The sequence below is a fragment of the Aquarana catesbeiana genome, linkage group LG01 (assembly GCF_042186555.1).
Source record: "Aquarana catesbeiana isolate 2022-GZ linkage group LG01, ASM4218655v1, whole genome shotgun sequence".
NCBI lineage: Eukaryota > Metazoa > Chordata > Amphibia > Anura > Ranidae > Aquarana > Aquarana catesbeiana.
Genome location: NC_133324.1, coordinates 878,070,013 through 878,094,933, shown reverse-complemented (window position 1 = coordinate 878,094,933; position 24,921 = coordinate 878,070,013). Strand labels below are relative to the sequence as shown.

The 24,921-nt window shown below is 43.7% G+C and overlaps 1 protein-coding gene across 9 annotated transcripts in view; it reads left to right on the top strand.

Annotated features, from left to right (window-relative positions):
* The window catches only part of JAKMIP1 (janus kinase and microtubule interacting protein 1), a 343,790-nt gene that overhangs the window by 115,918 nt on the left and 202,951 nt on the right, over window positions 1-24,921 (top strand). For all 9 annotated transcript variants that reach the window (XM_073610383.1, XM_073610357.1, XM_073610340.1 and 6 more), the window contains exon 3: window positions 207-701. In XM_073610383.1, coding sequence (XP_073466484.1) covers window positions 207-701 — 495 coding nt within the window. The remainder of the gene's footprint in view (window positions 1-206; window positions 702-24,921) is intronic.

The window sequence follows — 24,921 nt, the reverse complement described above, 5'->3', positions numbered from 1 at the left end:
CAGCTATGCCACCTTGCCGGTAACATTTCTTTTGGTGCTGCATTTAGACCAGGGTCTGTGAACTGTGAACCCACCATACTTTTTCCTCCATCCTCAGCCCTAACTTCTGCAGTCCTTTCCTAGATTAGAATATGTTCTAGTTAGCATGTTCTGTTACAGTATCGCTTCTTACCTTGTCTGTTTTTTTTTGTTTTTTTTATTTGCAGGTGAGTAAACTTCGAGAAAAAATCCAAGATGTCAAGCAGGAAAGGGAGCAAGAACAGCATAGACATACTGTGTATGTAACTGAACTGAAGGCAAAGCTACATGAGGAGAAAATGAAGGAGCTCCAGTCAGTCCGGGAGGTGCTGATACGGCAACATGAACTGGATATAGCCCGCTGGGTAAAGATTAAAGACACAGAGATCCAGCGACTACAGTCCACCGTCAATGTGCTAAGGGACGGAGCAGCAGACAAAGTAAAAACGGCTTTATTAAATGAGGCCCGAGAAGAGGCCAGGAGGTCTTTTGATATTGAACGTATAAAATTCCAACAAGAAATCCTGGAATTAAAGGGTGGTAAAAAACACTTGGAGGAGTCGCTGAATAATGTCATGCAGGCGGATAAAATGAAGGCAGCTGATTTGCGGATAGCTTATCAAACCCACCAGGAGGAGATCAGCAGGATCAAACGGGAGAGTGAGCGCGACATCCGCAGGCTGGTAAGGACTTTACATTCATAGGGTCATAAAGTATTCCTTTTCTGTGTTTCTGGCATTTATTTACATGTGGACTTAACTAAGTTGGGGTATCACAATAGGGAGGAACCTGCCATAGTATGTAGTTTGCCAAGACAAATCCTGCTAGTATGTGAATCCAGTGCACCAAAACCTTTCTGTGACACCAGCGTTTTTCCTTTATGGGTTCCTATTCATCAGTCACATGTATGAGTTTAAGTGAAGAATAAGAATTTATGGACTCTCGTGCTGACCTAGTGGTATCCTTACTTTTAGGCCACTGACACAGAACTAGTATGTGGATTTAGGAGGTCTGGTTTCTCTGACTTTCCTTGTGTGCATTTTTGTTCTGGGTCAGTATCCATGTCAGAGAAAGCCAGTCAGCTACCAATGGCATCTCCCAGTTCAGGTATCCCTTTTTAAAATTAAAGTCAGGATGTGTATTTGGCCACTAGATCACTACTCCTCCCCAGTATGCTGTAGGTGGCAATGGTTGGGGGGAGACAGTGTAGTCTCCTAGTGATATTAAAGGCTCTAATTGTTTGTTTTTAAAGTAACAAACATGTCATACTTACCTGCTGTATGTAATGGTTTTGCACAGAGCAGCCCCAGTCCACCTCTTCTCAACTTCTCAAGTCCCCTGCTTGGTGCCCCCATAGCAAGTGGCACTCATAAATGTTTGCTCCTGAGCCACTGCATTGTGTGTCCATTCACTCACAGATTTCGGCTCAGGCCCGCCCCCACTCTTTCTTTATTGGCTCACTGACTGCAGTTGACAGTAGCTAGAGCCAATGTGGAGGGAGAGACCTGGCAGAGCTGCTGCTGTCATGCACATCGCTGGATCGAGACGGGCTCAGGTAACTATTGGGGGTGGGGAAGCTGCACACAGAAGGTTTTTTTACCTTCATGCATAGAATGCATAAAGGTAAAAAACCTTGAGTCTTTACAACCGCTTTAAATGCCATTTGCACCATGTTACAGCCCATGTGGGGGATGTAACATGCTGCAAAATTTGGAGTAAAGCCAGCCATAGACGGTTCAAATCTCCGACAGTTCAGCAGGGACCGGCTGAGATTCAAACTATGTATGGGCAGGCAGAATGTAGTTGGGAGTTGAGCGATCAACTTGGTACAACCAGCCAATGATTATTGCTAGCTTTGAGTTGAAAGGCGGCGAGCTTATTGCATGTGCAGCGGGATGGGGGGTTTGGGATTATCTGGGACCACATCAGTTTTTGCTAGTTTGCGAAAATCAGGGCTAGTTGAAGATTGAAAAGCAAGAGTAGGTTATGATGGCAATAGATGATATATTTAAAAATTATATCAGTTTAACAAAAATGTAGTTTACTTTAACCACTTGACCTCCGGTAGGTTTTACTACCTTCATGACCAGACTATTTTTTGCTATTCAGCACTGTGCTACTTTTAACTGGCAGTTGCTTGGTCATGCAATACTCTACACAAATAGATCTTTCTTTTGGTGGTATTTGGTATCACCACTGTTTTTTTTTTTTTTTTGTTTTTTTTTTATTGTATTAGATAAATTACAAAAACTTTGAAAAGAAAACAATATTTTCTACTTTCTGCTATAAAACATATTCAATAAAATCTAATTTCTTAATAAATTTAGACCAAACTGTATTCTGCTACATGTCTTTAGTAAAAAAATGAAAAAAATATCCAGAAAACCACATTTCAAAAAAGTTATCAATTGATTTGCATTTTAATGAATGAAATAAGTATTTCCACCATGGCCAAGACCAAAGAGCTGTCCAAGGATATCGGGGACAAGATTGTAGACCTACACAAGGCTGCAATAGGCTACAAGACCATCGCCAAGCAGCTTGGTGAGAGGGTGATAACAGTTGGTGCGATTATTCGCAAATGGAAGAAACACAAAGTAGCTGTCAGTCTCCCTCGGTCTGGGGCTCCATGCAAGATCTCACCTCGGGGAGTTTCAATGAACATGAGAACAGTGAGGAATCAGCCCAGAACTACACGGGAGAATCTTGTCAATAATCTCGAGGCAGCTGGGCCCACAGTCACCAAGAAAACAATTGGTAACACTACGCTGTAGAGGACCGAAATCCTACAGCGTCCGCAAGGTCCCTCTGCTCAAGAAAACACATGTACAGGCCCGTCTGAAGTTTGCTAATGAACATCTGAATGATTCAGAGGAGAACTGGGTGAAAATGTTGTGGTCAGGTGAGACCAAAACTGAGCTCTTTGGAATCAACTCAACTCGCTGTGTTTGGAGGAAGGAATGCTGCCTATGACCCCAAGAACACGGAGGTGGAAACATGGTTTGGGGGTCTTTTTTCTGGTAAAGAGACAGGACAACTTCACCTCCTCAAAGGGGTGATGGATGGGGCCATGTACCTTCAAATCTTGGGTGAGAACCTCCTTCCCTCAGCCAGGGCATTGAAAATGGGTCGTGGATGGGTATTCCAGCTTGACAATGACTCAAAACACACAGCTAAGGCAACAAAGGAGTGGCTCAAGAAGAAGCACATTAAGGTCCTGGAGTGGCCTAGCCAGTCTCCAGACCTTAATCCCATAGAAAATATGGGAGTTGAAGGTTCGAGTTACCAAACATCCGCCTCAAAACCATAATGACTTGGAGAAGATCTGCAAAGAGAAGTGGGGCAAAATCCCTCCTGAGATGTGTGCAAACCTGGTGGCCAACTACATGAAACTTCTGACCTCTGTGATTGCCAACAAGGGCTTTGCCACCAAGTACTAAGTCATGTTTTGCGAAGGGGTCAATACAGTATCTCACAAAAGTGAGTACACCCCTCACATTTTTGTAAATATTTTATTATGTCTTTTCATGTGACAACACTGAAGAAATGACACTTTGCTACAATGTAAAGTAGTGAGTGTACAGCTTGTATAACAGTGTAAATTTGCTGTCCACTCAAAATAACTCAACACACAGCCATTAATGTCTAAACCGCTGGCAATAAAAGTGAGTACACCTCTAAGTGAAAATATCCAAATTGGGCCCAATTAGCTATTTTCCCTCCCCGATGTCATGTGACTCGATAGTGTTACAAGTTATAAGGTGTGACCGCGGAGAAGGTGTGTTCAATTTGGTGTTATCACTCTCACTCTCTCATACTGGTCACTGGAAGTTCAACATGGCACGTCATGGCAAAGAACTCGCTGAGGATCTGAAAAAAAAGAATTGTTGCTCTACATAAAGATGTCCTAGGCTTTAAGAAGATTGCCAAGACCCTCAAACTGAGCTGCAGCATGGTGGCCAAGACCATACAGCGGTTTAACAGGACAGGTTCCACTCAGAACAGGCCTGGCCATGGTCGACCAAAGAAGTTAAGTGCCGGTGCTCAGCGTCATATCCAGAGGTTGTCTTTGGGAAATAGACTGAGTGCTGCCAGCATTGCTGCAGAGGTTGAAGGGGTGAGGGGTCAGCCTGTCTGTGCTCAGCTCATATGCCGCACATTGCATCAAATTGGTTTGCATGGTCGTTGGCCCAGAAAGAAGCCTTTTCTAAAGATGATGCACAAGAAAGCCTGCAAACAGTTTGCTGAAGACAAGCAGACTAAGGACATGGATTACTAGAACCATGTCCTGTGGTCTAATGAGACCATGATAAACTTATTTGGTTCAGATGGTGTCAAGTGTGGCAGCAACCAGGTGAGGAGTACAAAGACAAGTGTGTCTTGCCTACAGTCAAGCATGGTGGTGGGAGTGTCATGGTCTGGGGCTGCATGAGTGCTGCCGGCACTGGGGAGCTACAGTTCATTGAGGGAACCATGAATGCCAACATGTACTGTGACATACTGAAGCAGAGCATGATCCCCTCCCTTCAGAGACTGGGACGCAGGGCAGTATTCCAACAGAACGATCCCAAACACACCTCCAAGATGACCACTGCCTTGCTAAAGAAGCTGAGGGTAAAGGTGATGGACTGGCCAAGCATGTCTCTAGACCTAAACCCTATTGAACATCTGTGGGGCATCCTCAAAAAGCAGGTGGAGGAGCACAAGGTCTCCAACATCCACCAGCTCCGTGATGTCGTCGTGGAGGAGTGGAAGAGGACTCCAGTGGTCACCTGCAAAGCTCTGGAGGGTTTAGGCAGTGCTGGAAAATAATGGTGGCCGCACAAAATATTGACACTTTGGGCCCAATTTGGACATTTTCAGTTAGGGGTGTACTCACTTTTGTTGCCAGCGGTTTAGACATTAATGGCTGTGTGTTGAGTTATTTTGAGGGGACAGAAAATTTACAGTGTTATACAAGCTGTACACTCACTACTTTACATTGTAGCAAAGTGTCATTTCTTCAGTGTTGTCACATGAAAAGTTAGAATAAAATAATTTACAAAAATGTGAGGGGTGTACTCACTTTTGTGAGATACCGTATTTTGCTCATTAAAATGCAAATCAGTTTATACATTTTTTGAGGATTTTTTTTCTTTTATTCTGTGTCTCTCTGTTAAAATAAACCTACCATTAAAATTATAGACTGATCGTTTTTTTTTTTGTGTCAGTGGGCAAACGTACAAAATCAGCAGGGGATCAAATACTTTTTTCCTTCACTGTATACAGGAATTTCTGCAGCTTTTAGGGCCCATTTATACTTGCCTCGGCTTCAACCCACATTAAAGGGCCTACCACTTCAGCATGCTTTTATGATGTGTTGATGAAGCTTCAGTGGTACTTCGATGAAGCTTTGGTGAGGCTTCAGTGAAGCTTTGGTGAGGCTTCAGTGAAGCTTTAATGATGCTCTTTTGAAGCTTTGTTGGAGCTTGACAGATTCCCTGTGTGTGTGTGTGTATGTCTCATACCTGCAATTTCTCCAATGTGAAGCTAAAGCTGAATTAAAGCCTCTCAAAAGCTACAGGTGCTTCAAGGGAGCTTTGCTATAGAGTTCTATGGAGGCTTTCAAGACGCTTTGAAGCACCACTACATGGGGTATACTACATGGGGTATAATTTTTGAAGCGAAACCAAAACAAAGCTAAAGTGAGGTGTAAAAAGAACTGTAAGCTAACCATTCTATTTAGTGACAGAAGCTTTGGCTGGCGTTCAGAGAGCTGAACGTGGGGCTTTGGTGGGGCTTCAGTGGGGTTTCAAGCGAGCTTTTCCATAGACTTCTTTTGGGGCTTTGAAGATGATTTGAAGCACCACTGAAGCAACATGGGGTATAATTTTTGAAGCGAAGCCGAAGCAAAGCCAAAGCAGGTGTAAACAGGACTGTAAGCTAACCATTTTATATAGTGACAGGAGGTTTGACTAGCATTCAGAGAGCTTTAACAAAGCCTTGTCTAAAGCCTTGTTGAAGCCAAAGCAAGTGTAAATGAGCCCTAACAAAGCCTGTCTGAAGCCTTGTTTGGAAGCAATTGTAAACTAGCCCTTACAAAGTTCTGAATTTCTGACTGCTGATCACATTTCTAGTGTGGCGGGAAATCGGGAACTGACAGTAGCTGGGAGGGGCGCTAACTGACACTATCTGATGTTCCTGCAGTGATCATTGATAATACTGTACACTGTCACTGTACTAATGACACTGGCTGGGTGACAGGGGTGATCAGGGGGATAACTGTAGGCCTAACAAGTGTATGTGTGGTGCTTTTACTCACAGGTCTGGCTGGCTTTCTTCCTTGATTTCAGCTCAGAACAGTAAGTTAAACTGGGGAGAAGAGCCAGCCAGATCTGGATTGTGTTTGCTAACTCACACACATCTGTGCTGTGATTGGACCCAGCAATCGGCAGGTTCACAGCCAAAATCATTGGCTGTGAGCCTGCTGATGAACTTGAGTTGTGTCCAATCGCCATACGAGAGGCAGGGGGTACACATGCTTGTAAACCTGGCAGTTGGACGTGACGTACATGTGCCTTGCTGAGCCCAGGGGAGCCGCCCACCAGCAAATAGATAGAGGCTACTGGTCTGGCAAGGGCCCAGTAGCATCTCTCTATCTATTTGTTTAAGCTTTTACTTGTGTTAGCTTGCTTTGTGTTAGACACGCCCAGGGAACTTGAGAATTACTTGAGGTTTAAAGCCTGTGGGGTCACAGGTTTCTCTTGGTGGCAATCAGATTAGCCCATTGCCCATTTTCCTGGGCTTCTTAAGACTTTTCACCATCGCATACAACTAAGGCAACTTTCTGCAGCCTTCTTGCACAGTGCCCTGGTTCCCATATTCAATAACTGAATAATGAAGCCAGCTGGTTTCTTCGTTTAGAGCCATTTTACATGATAACTGGGAAATTACAGTGTTTGTGCACATTCGGGCCTTGACATCTGTTGTTGTTTTCCATGTATGCGCAACCCAAAACCATCATTTTCATTACAAATGCTAATTCAGAGCTAACGATCGTTCAGTGTCGTGTTTTGATGACATACAGCTCTTTAAATGGTCCTTGAAACACGCTGTACTTTGATTCTACTACAACAGAGATCACGATTTCACCCCGTGTGTCTGTGGCTGAATGCCTTGTACTTATCTGTGTGTATGGCGGTGTAAGCACATCTGTCACTTCACAGTAGAAATATAGACTTCTTGCATTATCATCAAACACTTTAGCAGTCCTCAACAGCTCTGACCACTTTGCTTTTAGAGCTTTTTGGAACACGGATTTCTTTATAATAGATCCTGCATGTCTTTTGTTGCAGACACTTTGATTTCTATGGATAGTAAGGGTTTTTTTTTTTCTTTTTCTAAAATTAATTCCAACAAAAGGTTTTGTCCCAGGAAATCCATTATTAGTATAACCGTTTTCCATCATCTTATAGTGATCTTTGCACTTAAGGCTCGAACACACGATCCGAAAATTGGATGGAAAAGTTTGTACGACGAGCTGTCTGCAGATTTTCGGATCGTTAGTACGGTGCTTTCGATAGCCGATCTCACTTTTTCGTCAGACAAATGCTGGATGTGCAGACTATAAAATTGTTGTCCGATGTGAACTCAACATCTGATTTTCGTTTCATTAGTACGGCAAGACTACGCCTGCTCAGAATCGAAAGAACACTTTCAAAACTATTCAACACATTACGTCACTTCTGATGTTGTATTCTGTCATACGAGAATTTTCATACTGTGAGTAATCTCTTCACTTTCGACATGAGACAAACATGCCACAAAAAAACGGATGTTCAGTCCGAAAATCTAAGAGTGTACAAGGCTTTAGGCAAGGTCTACATATCAAATCAAGAGCCCTACAAAATGGCTACATTAACTGCTTGCTGACTGCCCGTCTTCAATTGACAGCGGCAGAATGGCACTCTAGCGTGAATCGTCATAGCTGTACGGTGACCTCTTTAAGGAGTATAGGGGGTGCGACGCACGTGCCCGGTGGCTGCGATGCCCGCCGGGCACCCGCGATCGCTCCTGACAGAGCGAGAACGGGGATTTGTGTGTGTAAACGCACAAATCCAAGGGGTGAGGAGACTAATCTGTTGTTCCTAGAATATAAGAACAACGATTGGTCTCCTCCCCAAGTCAGTCCCATCCCCCTACAGTTAGAACACACACTGAAGGAACACATTAAACTTCGCCCCCAAGTGTTAACCCCTTCCCTGACAGTGACATTTACACAGTAATCCAGTACATTTTTATAGCACTGATCGCTGTATAAATGTCAATGGTCCCAAAAATGTGTCAAAAGTGTCCGATCTGTCCATCGCAATCCCGATTTAAAAATCGCAGCTCGCCGCCATTACTAGTAAAAAAAAAAAAAAAAAAAAATGCCATAAATCTATCACCCATTTTGTAGACGCTATAACTTTTGCGCAAACTAATCAATATACGCTTTATTGCAATTTTTTTTTTTTTTACCAAACATATGTAGAAGAATACATATCGGCCTAAACTAATGAAGAATTTTTTTTTTTTTTAATTGGTGATATTTATTATAGCAAAAAGTAAAAAATATTGTGTTTTTTGTTTTGTTTTTGTTTTTTTGTTTTTTCTTCAAAATTGTCGCTCTTATTTTGTTTATTGCGCAAAAAGTAAAAACCGCAGAGGTGATCAAATACTACCAAAAAAAAGCTCTATTTGTGGGGAAAAAGGGACATAAATTTTGTTTTGGTGCAATGTCGCACGACCACGCAATTGTCAGTTAAAGCGACGTAGTGCCGTATCGCAAAAGATGGCTTGGTCGGGAAGGGAGTAAATCCTTTCCGGGCCTGATGTGGTTAAAGTATAACTAAAGGCAAAACTTTTTTTTAAGTTTTAGATGGTGGAGAGGGATTAGAACACTTGCCAGTTTTTATTGCTGTGCCCCAATTAAGGAGATTCACGCTCTCTATTTGTCCTGTTTACCATTATCATTGAAAGTAAAAGAAAACCCCAAATTTTGAGTTGCCAGAAAAGTAATGGAGGGGAAATCTTTCAGTGATAATACTAGTTCCAGGGAGCTATGGGTCTCCAAGAAATTCCCTTTTTATTGCAAGGTATTTCCTCTCACTTCCTGTTTGGCTATGGGACAGGAAGTGAAGGCAAATCTCTGCAATGGGACACAGATGGCGAAAAAAAAATCTGACGGGTTATAATCCTCCCTTGCTTTTACCAAAAAATAAATAAAAAAGTTTTGCCTATAGTTCTACTTTAAATGGTAGAACAAAGCATTCTTGGAGGTTAGTAAACACACTTGGCTTACTCCCAGCGTCTGCACTTTTAGAGCAGCCATTCTCAACCAGGGGTCCTCTAGAGATTGCTAGGGGTTCCTTCAGCTGTTGCTGGGTTACCTACTATTCAATGGTGACTGCTTAAAGTGACTGTAAAGGATCACCTTGTAGAACAACCCATTCTGTTTAAAATGGAAGTGAAAGGCAAAACATTTTTGTATAGGCATAAAAATACATTTTATAAATACTTTTTATATATATATATATATATATATATATATATATATTTATACATAATGGTAATCACATTCCCTCTGTTCTCAGCTGCTTAAGAGCTTGGGGGAGAAGAAGCAGCACACTGAGCTTCCCAGTGAATGGCTGAGCAGCAGGGGCGTGTCAGAACAAGTCTGATCATTGGAGGAGAGCAGGCTGAGTTCCCAGCATAGCTAGAGGACTGATCACACTGCTCTCCTGCTTAGTGTGGTCAGTTTTTAATAGGAAAGCAGAGGGACAGGCAGGAACACGAGGGATTTCACATAAAGGAAGCCATACAAAGAGAACAGGAGACTTTCTCATACAAGTACATGGTACAGCAGGTACTTATCAGGAATATGAAGTGTTGGGGGTAACAAACGCTTTAAGGGTTTTACCTTAATGGATAAGCTGCCTCAAGGTAAAAAACCTTCTTTGCTACAGGATCCCCTCTCAGATCCCCCTTACACTAATCAAAGCCCAATCACGATCAAGCTTTGTGCTCTAGAGCAGCATCTCTCCCACTCTCTCCCTCCTCATAGGACAGGATGATAGCAGCGGGAGCCATTGGTTTCTGCTGCTGTCAACCAAATTCTCTAATGGGGGCGGGGCCAAGCTGTGCTGTGTGTGTGTGTGTGTGTGTGTGTGTGTGTGTGTGTGTGTGTGTGTGACCCCACGAGTGCCCCATAGAAAGCCACTTCCTATGGGGTACTTGCCGAAGAAGAGGAGCAAGGAGCGCCAGCGGGGGAACCCCAGAAGAGGAGGATTGGGGCTGCTTTGTGCAATACCATTAACAGTATGCCATGTTTATTATTTAAAAAAAAAAAAAGTTTAAAATCACTTTAGTACTAGATCTCTTTTTCAAAAATGGTGTTTATGTAAAGTATGCCGTCGAAAGTTTTGAGTTTGTGAAAGGTTCACTTTAATGCCTCTGTGATTAGGGTGGAGGACTCCATGCAGTCTCTTCACTGCCATCTTGTGGTGATGAAGTATGCTGCAATATCTGTGACAAGTTTGTGTGTTTTCGTTCTTATTTCAGATCACTTGCCACACCATTTCACAGTTTATCCATATCAAACTGTACTATACTTCCTCAGCACTGCAAGTGTGGGTGGCTATTTCTCATTTATAGTTATAAGCGTATATGGATTGGTTTATTCGAATGTTATAGCATCTACAAACTCTGGGATATATACTGTGATTATTTTTATTTTATTATTTGTATACTAGTAATGACGGTCGATCAGCGACTTGTAGTGGGACTGTGATATTGCGGCAGTCAATCAGACGCTGACTGACACTTTTGAGTGACACTAATACACTGATCGGTGCCAAAAATATGCACCTTCACTGTACCAATGACACTGGCTGGAAGGAGTTCATTATCAAGGATGATCAAAGGGTTAAATGTTTGCCTAGCCAGTGTTTGTTTCTGTTTTTACTATGTGTGCTGCTTTTACTAGGGAAAGAGATGTATTTGATTCCATTCCTCCACCCCCACCCCCACCCCCATCAGAACGGAGCTCTGCCTATGTTCTGTAAAAATAGCGGCGCTTTACCGCCGACGCCCCAGTGTGAAAGTAGCCTATCAGAGTTCACTGGTACTGACAACTGTGCCCAAACCAAATCATTATTGCTGTATTCATCTGAGCAAGCTCAAGCCAAGTGGAGACTGGAGTACTTATTATACCAGAGCTACTTGTTGCCGCCAGTCTGGTTTTAGAAAACAATAGAACTCTTCACATTCTATTTAAGTAAACCTGTCTTGTCTGACCAGCAGTTTAAGAAGTCATAAACCCAAACTCAACCTTTTATTATTTTGCCGCCCACCAATTCTTAAATGCGTGACTGCATTTGTTTTCTTTTTCAGGCTTTATTTACTTTATTTTCACTTGGTGATCCAACCAGTAAGTTCTGTTGTTTTTCAACAGAACAAGCTCTCCTGCAAATGTCATTTGATTATACAGATGTGCTTCCCACTAATCAAAACACTTCCAAAAGATGTAAATCCACAAACCATAAATTAGTGCACTAAAATGAATAAAACATTTGTGAGAACTGTATCAATGCATATTCATAAATACTGAGGTGCAATGGGGGACTCACAGACCTCATAGAGGCTTCAATAAAATATATACACAAAATATTTCATATAAAATAAACGTGCCAAATCTAACTTGCAAAAAATATATATTAACCACTTGCTTACATACACCCCCTTCCCGCCCAAGCCAATTTTAAACTTTCAGCGCTCTCACACTTTGAATGACAATTGCACGGTCAAGCTACAATGTACCCATATGAAATTTTTATCATATTTTTTTTTCACACAAATAGAGATTTCTTTTTCTGGTATTTAATCACTGTTTTTTTTTTTTTTTTTGCTAAGCAAAAAGACTGAAACATTTGAAAAAAAAAGTTTTCATAGTTTGGTCTAAAATTTTTCAAACGGGTAATTTTTCTTCCTTCACTGATGGACACTAAGTCACCACTGATCAGGAGACACTAATGAGGCTGCACTGATAGGTGGCACTGGTGGGTGGCACTGGGTACTGGTGGGCACTGGTAGGTGGGCACTGATTAGCAGCACTGTTTGGGACTGATGTCCCTTTTACAGATGGCGGTAATCGACTTTTTGTTTTCTCCTCATGCTGTCAGCATGAGGGAAAAAATAAGCCGATTACCTGCTTCTGTTTACATCATGTGATCAGCTGTCATTGGCTGTCAGCTAATCACATGGTAAAGGTCCGGGATCAGCCCTTGACTCCGATCTGTGATCAGCTGAGTCCCAAGAACTCGCAGATCACATGGGAATATATCCAAACTGTGTGTAGGTAAGCGTCCCTCCACTTTGAACACATTCTGCCTCCTACCAGAAGATGTTGATTTCTTTTGGCATCAGAGATCAAAAAACACTCAGTGTGTGTCCCTTTTAAGAGCCACCTATGGGAGCCAGTTCAATCCTCTGGAACTCCAACCCAGCAGACACTTAGGCTGGCCGTAGACGGTTTGAATCTTGGGTGGTTCAGCTGGAACCGGCTGACAATCGAACCGGGTGTGCGCAGGCTAAATGTACCAAGTTGATCGATCAACTTGGGTACAGCCAGCCTGCTGGATTCACTTGCGATTATAGCTAGCAGCTGGTATTGCCACTAGCAATATTCAATGTCTTCTCCCAGCGGGCATGGCTTCCCCTGCCTGCCCTCGGCAGGAGAGAATGATTGCTTGGCAGAAGGGATTCTCCTGTCAATACTGTCTGTGTTCCCTAACCTGCTATATGGTTAGGGAACAAGTTATGTAATCCACTCTGAGAATAACAGACAGAAGAGATATCGTTGAATCTGGTACATATCAGACTCAGATCAAAATTTTTATTTAGAGAAGAACAAATTTAAAAAGACCTGAAACCCTGTTTTACAGATTTTCTGATAGGACTGTAATATGGTATTATGGATGACAGACTCCCTTGTATCAAGCTACCTGCACCTGCTGCCATTTATGCTAGCCCTACACAAACACATTTTTAATTTAAATAATTTAATTTTAAGAACATATGTTTGATTTTCTAATAGTTATCGGGGTCAAATTGACGTTCATTTTGTACCGTATTGACGGGAAAATTCGAAGGAGCCGAATAGAAAACTTTCCACCATCGAACAAATTTTTGGATGGTGTATGCGGTTTTCATTCAGAAATAAGTCGTTTTTGAATGCTAAGGGTCGGTTCACACTGAGGCAGCACGACTTACAGCGCGACTGCCTCAGGCGACCCAGGACACGACTCAGCGTTGACTTGCAAAACGACTTCTGTATAGAAGTCAATGCAAGTCGCCCCCAAAGTCGTACAGGAACCTTTTTCTAAGTCGGAGTGACTTGCGTCACTCCGATTAGAACGGTTCCATTGCAGAGAACGTGACACTACTTGTCAGGCGACTAGGTCGCCTGACAAGTCGTCCCAGTGTGAACCGATACTAAAAGTAAGTGAGATTTTTGCGCAACATTTGTCCATTCATCGAATGTAAAAAGAATTTTTGTACAAACATTCTCATCCAAAAATCAATACGTGTATGGCCAAAAAAAAAAAAAAAAAATATATATATATATATATATATATATATATATATATATATATATATATATATATATATATATATATATATATATATATATATATATATATATATTTATTTATTTATTTATATTTATTTTTTTTTTGGCCATACACGTATTGGTTATATATATATATTCAGACATTAAGCTATATGAAGGGTGGGAGGGGTATATTATATAGTGGTTGTAAACCCTCACATATACCAAGTGAAGTGTACAGCCTCAGGTGATACACAGAGATGAAACAAATCCTCCTACATAAGTTTTACTTGTTTATCTGCCATCTTCTCTCCTACACGCCTTCAAAAGGGCAGAAACATGTTAAAGCGGAGCTCCACCCTAAACAAAAATATTAAAAGCCAGCAGCTACAAATACTGCAGCTGCTGACTTTTAATAAATGGACACTTACCTGTCCCAGGGACCAGCGATGTCGGCAGCTGAAGCCGATCGATCGCTCGTCTCTCGGCTGCCCCCGCCGCCATCCTCGGTCAGGGAATCAGGAAGTGAAGTGTTGGGGCTTCACTGCCCGGTTCCCTACTGCGCATGTGCGAGTCGCGCTGCGCGTCTACACTGGTCCCTGTTGTGTTGTGGGAACTGTGTGTTTCTCACAACACAATGGGGGGGGGGCATTTGCGGCTAGCTGCGCCTAGCTATGCCCGGAAGTGGGTGCAGATACCTGTATTATACAGGTATCTGCACCCCCCCTCCCCCCTGAAAGGTACCAATTGAGGCACCGGGGGGGGGGGGGAGTTCCACTTTAGGGTGGAACTCCCCTTTAAAGTCCTTCTCCTTTTGTTAGTATCAGAGGAGGGGGCGGAGAGCTGCAGTTACAGTGTGTGAGAGAGTGATTGGAGGAAAGAAACACACCCACCTTCAGACAGCAAAAGAATTGTTGTTGTGTTGTGAACAAACAAGCTGTGTGCTGAGCTCCCTCCCCATCACAAATTTATCTTGTGTCAGGAAAAACCTCAGAAGTGATTCATGTTGATAAGAGGAAAGAAGCACCAGAGAGAAACAACACTTAGAACTTTGGAGAGAGATAAATAAACACTACAGATATATGTGCTTTGCTCAGATTTCATGACTGTGGTTTACAACCACTCTAACCACTTCAATACTGGGCACTTTCACCCCCCTCCTTCACAGACCAATTTCCAGCGGTGTCACACTTTGAATGAGAATTGTGCGGTCATGTAATGCTGTACCCATATGACATTTTTATCACACAAATAGAGATTTCTTTTGGTGGTATTTAATCACCGCTGGGATTTTTATTTTTCATGCTACAAATAAAAAAAGACCGAAAAAAAATGTGTTTTTCTTAGTTTCTGTTATTAAATTTTGCAAATAAGTAATTTCTTTATAAAAAAAATTTGACCAAAAATGATGCTGCTACATTTCTTTGGTACAAAAAAAAAGTGTTTATTTGGTGTTGGCAGTGATGGGGGACAGACAGATGTATTATGGGGACAGGGGTATCAGTGGTGCTTGGTGTACTGTTTGTGGGGTGATCTGTAACAGCTCTCTGTGTAAAATCATCCTCACACAGAGAGCTGTCACAGATCTGCAGCTCCCCCCCCCCCCCCACACTGACCTCGGCGGGGAGAGTTGTCACAGAGGCACGCATCTCTGTTTACATTGTGACGGCTGTAATTGGACACAGCCATCAGGTGATCGGGAGGGCCAATCACAGCGCCCATATCCCAATCTCTGCTCAGTTGGATTCTGTGATCATAATGCTCACAGGATCGAGCCGCAGCTCGCCTCATGGCCGTGCTGTGAGCACTCGTTCTGAGGGATGTTCCTGAACATCCAATCAGAACAAGGAAAGGACCACCCGGCCGTTTATGTGCAGTGGGAGGTGGTTAAAGTAGTAGTAAAGGCTGAGACTTTTTTTGCAAGGATATAATCATTTAAAATATAACGCACAATACTGGTAAACTTTTTACTTTAAATGTCTTTGTAATGCCGTATATTACCTCCAGTCTCTCCAGTTCCACTGGGTTCAGGTGTTGATCTTCCCTGCACAGGGCCCTTAAGGGATTGTAAATGTTGGATTTTTTTAACCACTTCAATACCAAGCACTTACCCCCCTTCCCGCCCAAGCCAATTTTCAGCTTTCAGTGCTGTCACTTTTTAAATGACAATTGCGTGGTCATGCTACACTGTACCCAAACTAAATTTTTACCATTTTTTCTTCCCACAAATAGAGCTTTCTTTTGGTGGTATTTGATCACCTCTGCATTTTTTATTTTTATTATATTTGTTATTTTTATATATTTTTGTTATAAAATTTTGGAAAAAATTAAGTTTTCTCCTTCGCTAATGGGCACTGATAAGCTGCACTGACGGGCACTGATAGGCGGCACTGATGGGCTTTGAAAGATGGCACTGATGGGCACTGATAGGTGGCACTGGTGGGCACTGACTGGCACTGATAGGTGACACGGGGCACTGAAAGGCTGCACTGATGGGTACTTATGGGTGGCACTGATAGGCGGCACTGGCAGGCAATATTAATGGGCACTGATTGTCAGCTGCCTGGGCATTGATGGGCGGCACTGATTGGCACTGGCAGGCAATATTAATGGGCACTGATTGGCAGCTGCCTGGGCACTGATTGGCATATCCCTGGTGGTCTAGGGTGGCAACAGGCATACCTGTTGAAGTTCCTTTGTGGGCATCCCTGGCGGCATCCCTGGTTGTACTGGGCAGGCACCCGCGGGGGGGGGGGGGCTGCGCTGATCAACAATCAGCACAGACCCCCCTTCCTGTCAGGAGAGCCGCCGATCGGCTCTCTACTCGCGTCTGTCGGACGCGAGTGAGGAAAAGCCGATAAACGGCTCTTCCTGTTTACATTGTGATCATCTGTGATTGGACACGGTTGATCACGTGGTAAAGGGCCTCCGTCAGAGGCTCTTTCCCAAGATCGGTGATGAGGTGTGTCAGACTGACACATCACACCACTGATCGCGGCTTATCCTGCTGGACGTCATATGAGGCCCAGTCAGGATAACTGAACCACTTCCCGACTGTCTTTCTGCTGTAGGCCGGGTGGGAAGTGATTAAACAACAAAACTTGTCACACTTGCCACCTCTGTGTACACATTTGCCACTTTTTGGGGGGAGGGGGGAACGGGAAACTGTTTTTAAAGGTACCAGCTCCCACTTCTGATCAAATGAGCAGCAGCGATCTGAGCCAGAAGTTGAAAACTATTTTCAAAATTGATTATGTTGATTAGTTGTTTGCAGCCCTAGATTCATGTACAGTGCCTTGAAAAAGTATTCATACCCCCATGAAATTTTCCACATTTTGTCATGTTACAACCAAAGAAGTAAATGTATTTTATTGGGATTTTATGTGATAGACCAACACAAAGTGACACATAATTGTGAAGTGGAATTAAAATGATAAATGGTTTTCAAAATGGTTTACAAATACCAGAAAAGTGTGGCGTGCATCTGTATTTAGCCCCCTTTACTCTGATACCCCTAACTAAAATCTAGTGGAACCAATTGCATTCAGAAGTCGCCTAATTAGTAAATAGTCCACCTGTGTGTAATTTAATCTTAGTATAAATACAGCTGTTCTCTGAAGCCCTCAGAGATTTGTTAGAGAACCTTAGGGAACAAACTGCATCATGAAGGCCAAGGAACACACCAGACAGGTCAGGGATAAAGTTGTAGAGAAGTTTAACCGCTTGCCGACCGTCCGCCGCAGTTATACTGCAGCAGAATGGTGCAGGCAGGCGAATGGCCATCATGGTATGTCGGTACCATAGACGCCCCCTGCTCACCCACGGAGCTGATGCGAGTGCCCGGCGGTCTCGATCACCGCCGGGCTCCCGGATCATTCACACAGAGAACCGGGAGCTGTGTGTGTAAATAATTTCCGGTTCTCTGAGGGGAGAACTGACAGATCTTCTGTTCATACAGAGCATGAACAAGCGATCTGTTAGTTTCTCTGCACAGCCCCCATCCCCCTTCAGTTAGAACACTTCCTAGGATGCACATTAACCCCTTCACTGCCGGTGACATTTTTACAGTAATCAATGCATTTTTAATCGCACTGATCGCTGTATTAATTGCAATGGTCTCAAAAATGTGTCAAAATTGTCCAACGTGTCCGCCATAATGTCGCAGTCAGGATAAAAATCGCTGATCGCTGCCATTACTAGTAAAAAAAATTAATAAAAATGCCATCAAACTATCTCCTATTTTGTAGACGCTAAAACTTTTGCGCAAAGAAATCAATATACGCTTATTGCAATTTTTCTTACCAAAAACATGTAGAAGAATACGTATCGGCCTAAACTGAGGAAAAAAAAAAATTTTATATATTTTTTGGGGATATTTATTATAGCAAAAAGTTTAAAAAATTGTGTTTTTTTTTTCAAAATTGTTGCTCTTTTTTTTGTTTATAGCAAAAAAAAACCGCAGAGGTGATCAAATACCACCATAAGAAAGCTCTATTTGTGGGGAAAAAAAGGACTTCGATGTTGTTTGGGAGTCACGTCGCACGACCGTGCAATTGTCAGTTAAAGCGATGCAGTGCCGCATCGCAAAAAGTGCTCTGGTCTTTGGCCAGCCAAATGGTCCAGGGCTGAAGCGGTTAAAGCAGGGTTAGGTTATAAAAAAAATATCCCAAGCTTTGAACATCACATGGAGCACTGTTCAATCCATTGTTCAGAATTGGAAAGAGTATGGTTGTTATACCTAAAGGGTTCCACATGTACTGTCACTTTAAGGCTGGCTCCACCCAGGAGTGATGACAAGGGTCAAGGGGTATGGTAGCCATCTTAGAGAACATGTAAGGAAGCATAATAAAATATACCTGTCCTGAGATGCATGTTGGAGTGTACAGTGAGTACTGAAATAAACATCAGTTGTTCCAGACCAGAGTCTTGTGCCTCTCACAACTCAGAGAATATAACAGTGGCGACGAGGATGGGATTTACAAAGTGTCTATCAGTCTGAGAGAGAGGGAGACAAAGGCAGTGTGGATTGTCACCTGGATAAAAGCACTCACAGAGCCCAGCAGGAAAATGTCATTGATCGGGACATTAAGTGAATTTAATGAAGAACAGACATCCTGGAGTTCCTGGGTTAAGAGACTGGAACAGTATTTCAGTGCAAATGCCATCCCAGATGGCAGGCAAGTAGCAGTATTTCTAACAGTGGTTGGTGCTAAGACATATGACACTCTTAGGGATATCCTTTCCCCTGTAAAACCAGCAACCAAGACATTGGCAGAGAGTCCATGTCACTGTTAGAGGATCACTTCCAGCCTAAACCACTAGAGATTGCAGAAAGATTTTGGTTCTATCAGCAGGACCTGCAGCCAGGTGAAGAAATTAAAGCTTATGTGCTTATCCTTCGCAGACTAGCCACTACCTGTTCTTTTGGGGAGTACTTACCTACTGCACTGAGAGATAAGTTTGTCATGGGACTGAATAGTGAGTCTAGCCAAAGGAGACTGTTAACCGAGAAAGACCTTACCCTTACAAAGGCAATTGAGATAGCTTCAGTGATGGAAATGGCTGTGAAAGATACAGAGGAACTGAACCCCCAGGGCAGAAGGGAAGAGGTGAAAAAGGAAGTTTTTAGAACAGCAGTCAAGCCAACTGCCACAAACTGTAAATACAGACCCCCACCAAGCCGGGAGTCAGCTTGCTACCGTTGTGGGAATACAGACCATGACCACAAAGTCTGCCGGTTTAAGGATCAGACCTGTCATAATTGCGGTAAGACGGGCCATCTTAAACAAATGTGCTGTAGCAAGAAGGTGCGAGATAAACAACCTCTGAACCCAAAGACAAAGATCTATATGGTGGGAAGATATACATCATCATCATCATCATCTGAGTCAGAGGATGAGGAAGTGCTCCACAGATTAGACATCCATCATATGCATTCAACACCCTCCGCAATGACTGTAGAGGTAACCGTTGAGGGAAAGAAACTCAAGATGGATGTAGACACAGGAGCAGCAGTTTCAGTTCTCACCCAGAAACAATGGAGACAACTTCAGACCCAAACAACTGTCCGCCCAACACCAATCAAACTGCAGACATACTCAAAGCAGATACTCCACCCACTGGATTACACAAAAGTACAGGTATTGTACAAGGGTCAGACAGACTGCCATTATATATCCTAGAAAATGGGGCACCCCCTGTCTTTGGAAAAATAAAGCATGACTGTGTGAGACTCGAGATGAAACCCAACGGTCAGCCTAAGTTCTTCAAAGCTCGGACAGTACCTTTTGCACTCCAAGCAGGAGTGGAAGCGGAACTAAGTCAGCTGGAGGAACAAGGTGTCATCTCAAAGGTAGAGCACAGCAAGTGGGCATCACCAGTTGTACCAATAGAGAAAACGAATGGGGACTTGCGCATTTGTGGCGATTTCCGCATGGCACTGAACTCCCAACTGTAGATAGACCAGTGTACCCAGAGTAGATGACATTTTTGATCAAAAGTTCACCAAGCTTGATCTCAGATAAGCAAATTTACAGTTTGAGGTCCATCCTTCTTCCCGCAAGTTTCTAACCATCAACACCCACAAAAGACTATATGAATACAATCGGATGGTGTTTGGTGTAGCCTCCGCCCCAGCAATTTGGCAACGAAAAATGGATGAGATTTTGGCGGATATTCCTTTCACACAGTGCCTGCTAGATGACATGCTCATCACGGGATGGAGAGAGAAGGAACACAAGCAGAACGTGGAGCTTGTGTTGGCGAGACTCCAAGAGCAGGGTCTAAAAGTAAACTTAGCAAAATGCCAATTCATGGTGCCTAAATTGGAGTTTTGTGGATGCGGAGGGTATACACACCACGGCTTGCTGATCATACCTTGGCTTGTTGAACTATTACCACAAATTCCTGCCAGATCTGGCACACACCTTGTTTCCGTTGAATAAGCTTTTGGAGAAACACTCCAGATGGGACTGGTCGGCTGCATGCCAACGTGCTTTCGAAGTCCCTAAGTGGAAGTTGTTGGAGTCACGCATACTCATGCACTATGCCCTCCAGAAGCCTCTCACCTTGGCTTGTGATGCCTCACCCATGGTCTGGGGGCTGTACTATCCAACATCTTACCAGATGGGTCAGAAAAACCAGTGGCATTTGCCTCCAGGTCTTTGACAAAAGCAGAAAGCAATTACTCACACATTGACAAAGAGGCTCTTGCGCTGATATGGGCAATTAAGAAATTTCATCTATACCTGTATGGTAGGGAATTCACCATACTGACGGACCATAAACCACTCCTCCTTCAGATCTTTAGCCCTGACAAAGGCATCTGTCAGACTATTGCAGCCCGCCTCCAACGCTATGCCCTATTCTTGGGAGCATACAGCTACAGAATCCAGTATCGCCGTCATGATGCCAATGCTAATGCAGACACAATGTCCCGACTGACAGGGACGTCGATGGACTCTTCTCCACCCTTCAAGAGTTGTCATTACACCAGCCTGTTTTTCTTGTCTTCTGGGGAGATAGCAGCCCATACAGCCAAGGATACCTTTCTGAAAACAATACTCTCCTGGGTACGGTCTGGTTGGCCTGCAACCGACACACAGGATTATGAACCTTATTTCCGTAGGCGTATGGAACTAACTGTGACTGGCAACTGTTTTTATGGGGAGACCAAGTGATCCTTCCACAGACCCTCTGGAGACGCATTCTGGACTTGCTACATACTGGTCATCCCGGGGGGCACACGTATGAAACAAAAGGCCAGAGGCTATATGTGGTGGCCAAACCTAGACTCAGATATCACGACATATGTGAATGCTTGTGCCGGATGTGCACAAACTGCAAGAGACCCTCCTCGAGGGTCCGTCCAGCTCTGGACTTGGCCCACGGTTCCCTGGTTTCACCTACACTTGGACTTTGCAGGCCCAATCAGAGGACACACCTTCTTGATCATAGTGGACGCCCAAAGTGGCCTGAGGTCATTCCTGTTACTCAGCCAATGACTAAGGCAACGGTTTCAATACTGTTACATCTTGCTGCTACATTTGAATACCCCAGGTAAATCATCATGAACAACGGTGTGCAAATCACCAGTCAAGAGTTTCAGCGTTTCCTGACTGTCCACAACATCAAGCACAAGTTGACCGCACCTTACCACCCGGCTACAAATGGACAAGCAGAACGGTTTGTGCAGACTTTCAAACGCTATTTCCAAGCTACAGTGGCTGCAAGTAAACAGTCCCCGTCACCCCAGCGGCTGGACTCCTTCCTTTCTGCTTACAGAAACATACCACATGCAACCACTGGGAAAACTTCAGCGGAACTCCTGGGTCGGCAGCCATGGACTGTTTTGGACATGCTTCTCCCTCAAACAGTCCAGTAACATGTACTGCAGTCCCAAGACAAGATGGTCAAACACGATGAGCTCCCCAGATTCGCAGACCAACAAAAGGTATGGGCCCGATCTTATGGGGCTTCCAACACCCGTTGGCTTCCTGCTGTCATTGCAGAGACTTTGGGACCCAAGATGTATAGGGTCTGCCTGGAAGATGGTTCCATTTGCAAACGGCATGCGGACCAACTGTGTCCTCGTTCTCAACTGCCCGAATCCCTGACACCGGCTGAACCACCTGTGTCCCAAGGATCTGCTCCCAGTGGGATCAGGATGCACCAAGACTGATGATTGGGGGGACTCTGAACTTTTGAGCTCAGCTCCAACAGAGCCCTCCAGCCCTGGTCTGGCGGTCTGTTCACCCTCTGAGCTAGTGGATCCCTTCTTGGCCCCGCTGGTGCCCATTCCAGCCAGCCTTGTTTCCTCCGGTCCCGAGTCACTGGGTGCCCGCCCTCAACGACACTGTCACCCTCCTGACCGGTTTCAGCTGCAAGGCCGGTTACGAGACTTTCGACGCGGTTTCCAAAAGTGATCCGATACCATTTTATCCCTGCAGCTGTCCCTGGAAGCTTGGTCTCGCATCTGGATGCAGGAGAAGTCCTGTGAATCACCTGCGTTTGGAGGACTGTTATTGGACAGTTATTAGTTAATGTTTTTTGCCTTTTCTCGTTTTGTTGTGTGTTGTTTTTTTTTTTTTTTTTTTTTTTTTTTTAGGGATGGATGGAAGGTGTTATACCTGAAGGGTTCCACATGTACTGTCACTTTAAGGCTGGCTCCACCCATGGTAGCCATCTTAGAGCACATGTAAGGAAGCATAATAAGATATACCTGTCCTGAGATGCATGTTGGAGTATACAGTGAGTACTGAAATAAACATCAGTTGTTCCAGACCAGTCTTGTGTGTCTCAAACCTACCAAGACATGGCCGTCCACCTATACTGACAGGCCTGGCAAGGAGAGTATTATTCAAAGAAGCAGCCAGGAGGCCCATGGTAACTCCTGGAGGAGCTGCAGAGATCCACAGCTCAGGTGGGAGAATCTGTCCACAGGATAACTATTAGTCGTGCACTCCACAAATCTGGCCTTCATGGAAAAGTGGCAAGAAGAAAGCCATTGTTTAAAGAAAGCCATAAGAAGTCCCATTTGCAGTTTGTGAGAAGCCATGTGGGGGACACACATGGCTTATCATGGCTTGTGGGGATGCTTTTCTTCAGCAGGGAAAGGGAAGTTGGTCAGAGTTGATGGGAAGATGGATGGAGCCAAATACAGGGCAATCTTAGAAGAAAACCTGTTATGCCCCGTACACACGGTCGGATTTTCCGATGGAAAATGTCCGATCGGAGCATGTTGTCGGAAATTCCGACCATGTGTGGGCTCCATCGGACATTTTCCATCGGATTTTCCGACACACAAAGTTGGAGAGCAGGAGATAAAATTTTCCGACAACAAAATCCGTTGTCGGAAATTCCGATAGTGTGTACACAAATCCGACGGACAAAGTGCCACGCATGCTCATAATAAATAAAGAGATGAAAGCTATTGGCCACTGCCCCGTTTATAGTCTCAACGTACATGTTTTACGCCACCGCGTTTAAAACGATCGGATTTTCCGACAACTTTGTGTGACCGTGTGTATGCAAGACAAGTTTGAGCCAACATCCGTCGGAAAAAATCCTAGGATTTTGTTGTCGGAATGTCCGAACAAAGTCCGACCGTGTGTACGGGGCATTAGAGTCTGCAAAAGACTTGGGACTGGGGGGGAGGTTCACCTTCCAGCAGGACAACAACGCTAAACATACAGCCAGAGCTACAATGGAATGGTTTAGATCAAAGCATATTCATGTATTAGAATGGCCCAGTCAACGTCCAGACTTAAATCCAATTGAGAATCTGTGGCAAGACTTGAAAATTGCTGTTTAGACGCTCTCCATCCAGTCAGACAGAGCTTGAGCTATTTTGCAATTAAGAATGGGCAAAAATGTCATTCTAGATGTGCAAAGCGGGTAGAGACCTACCCAAAAAGACTTGCAGCTCTAATTGCAGTGAAAGGTGGTTTTACAAAGTATTGACTAGCTAAATACAAATGCACACCACACTTTTCACATATTTATTTGTAAAAAATGTTAAAAATCATTTTATCAATTTCCTTCCACTTCACAATTATGTGTCACTTTGTGTTGGTCTATCACATAAAATCCCAATAAAATACATTTACGTTTTTGGTTGTAACATGACAAAATGTGGAAAGTTTCAAGGGGTATGAATACTTGGCACTGTATGTGAAGGACCCCAATTGTAAACTTGCCCAGAAATGTTCCCTGCACAGGATGATCCATTCATAAATGTCCCGGTCTGTTGATAAATTCAAGGTGTTTGATTAAACATGGTCCATCTGGGACAGTTTAGTAAAGCTGCTTGTGCTTTCCTGCTAGACGTGGACAGGGGACATGAAGTACTGATCCTCTTTGCTGACTTCAGAATTGCCTCTTGCAGTGTGACAGGTGCTCTTTGTTTCCCATACGTTCTCAGCAGTCAGTTCATTCACGTTTTTGGCAGATAATGGTGAGTCGTTGTCTGAATTGTTCTGGCTCAGGCATGTGCAATAATAAATTACATGGCTGGGACATTACTACATGGTGGGATGTCCTCGAGTTCCTGCCGTTGGTTTTGGCATTACATCATATTAAGGATAAAGCATCAGAACCGGTCTACAAATTGCAATTTACAGAGCGGCGCCTTCTGTACGAAAGCTGGTTGCCTTGACAACTGGCTGTTACTTTGGATACTGTTCAGTGACTCATCCAAAGTTTGCTGTAAAGGAGCTTGTGTAACAAATGTAAAAATTCTTTTGTTCCATTTCCAGATTTCCTCTTCTTGATAA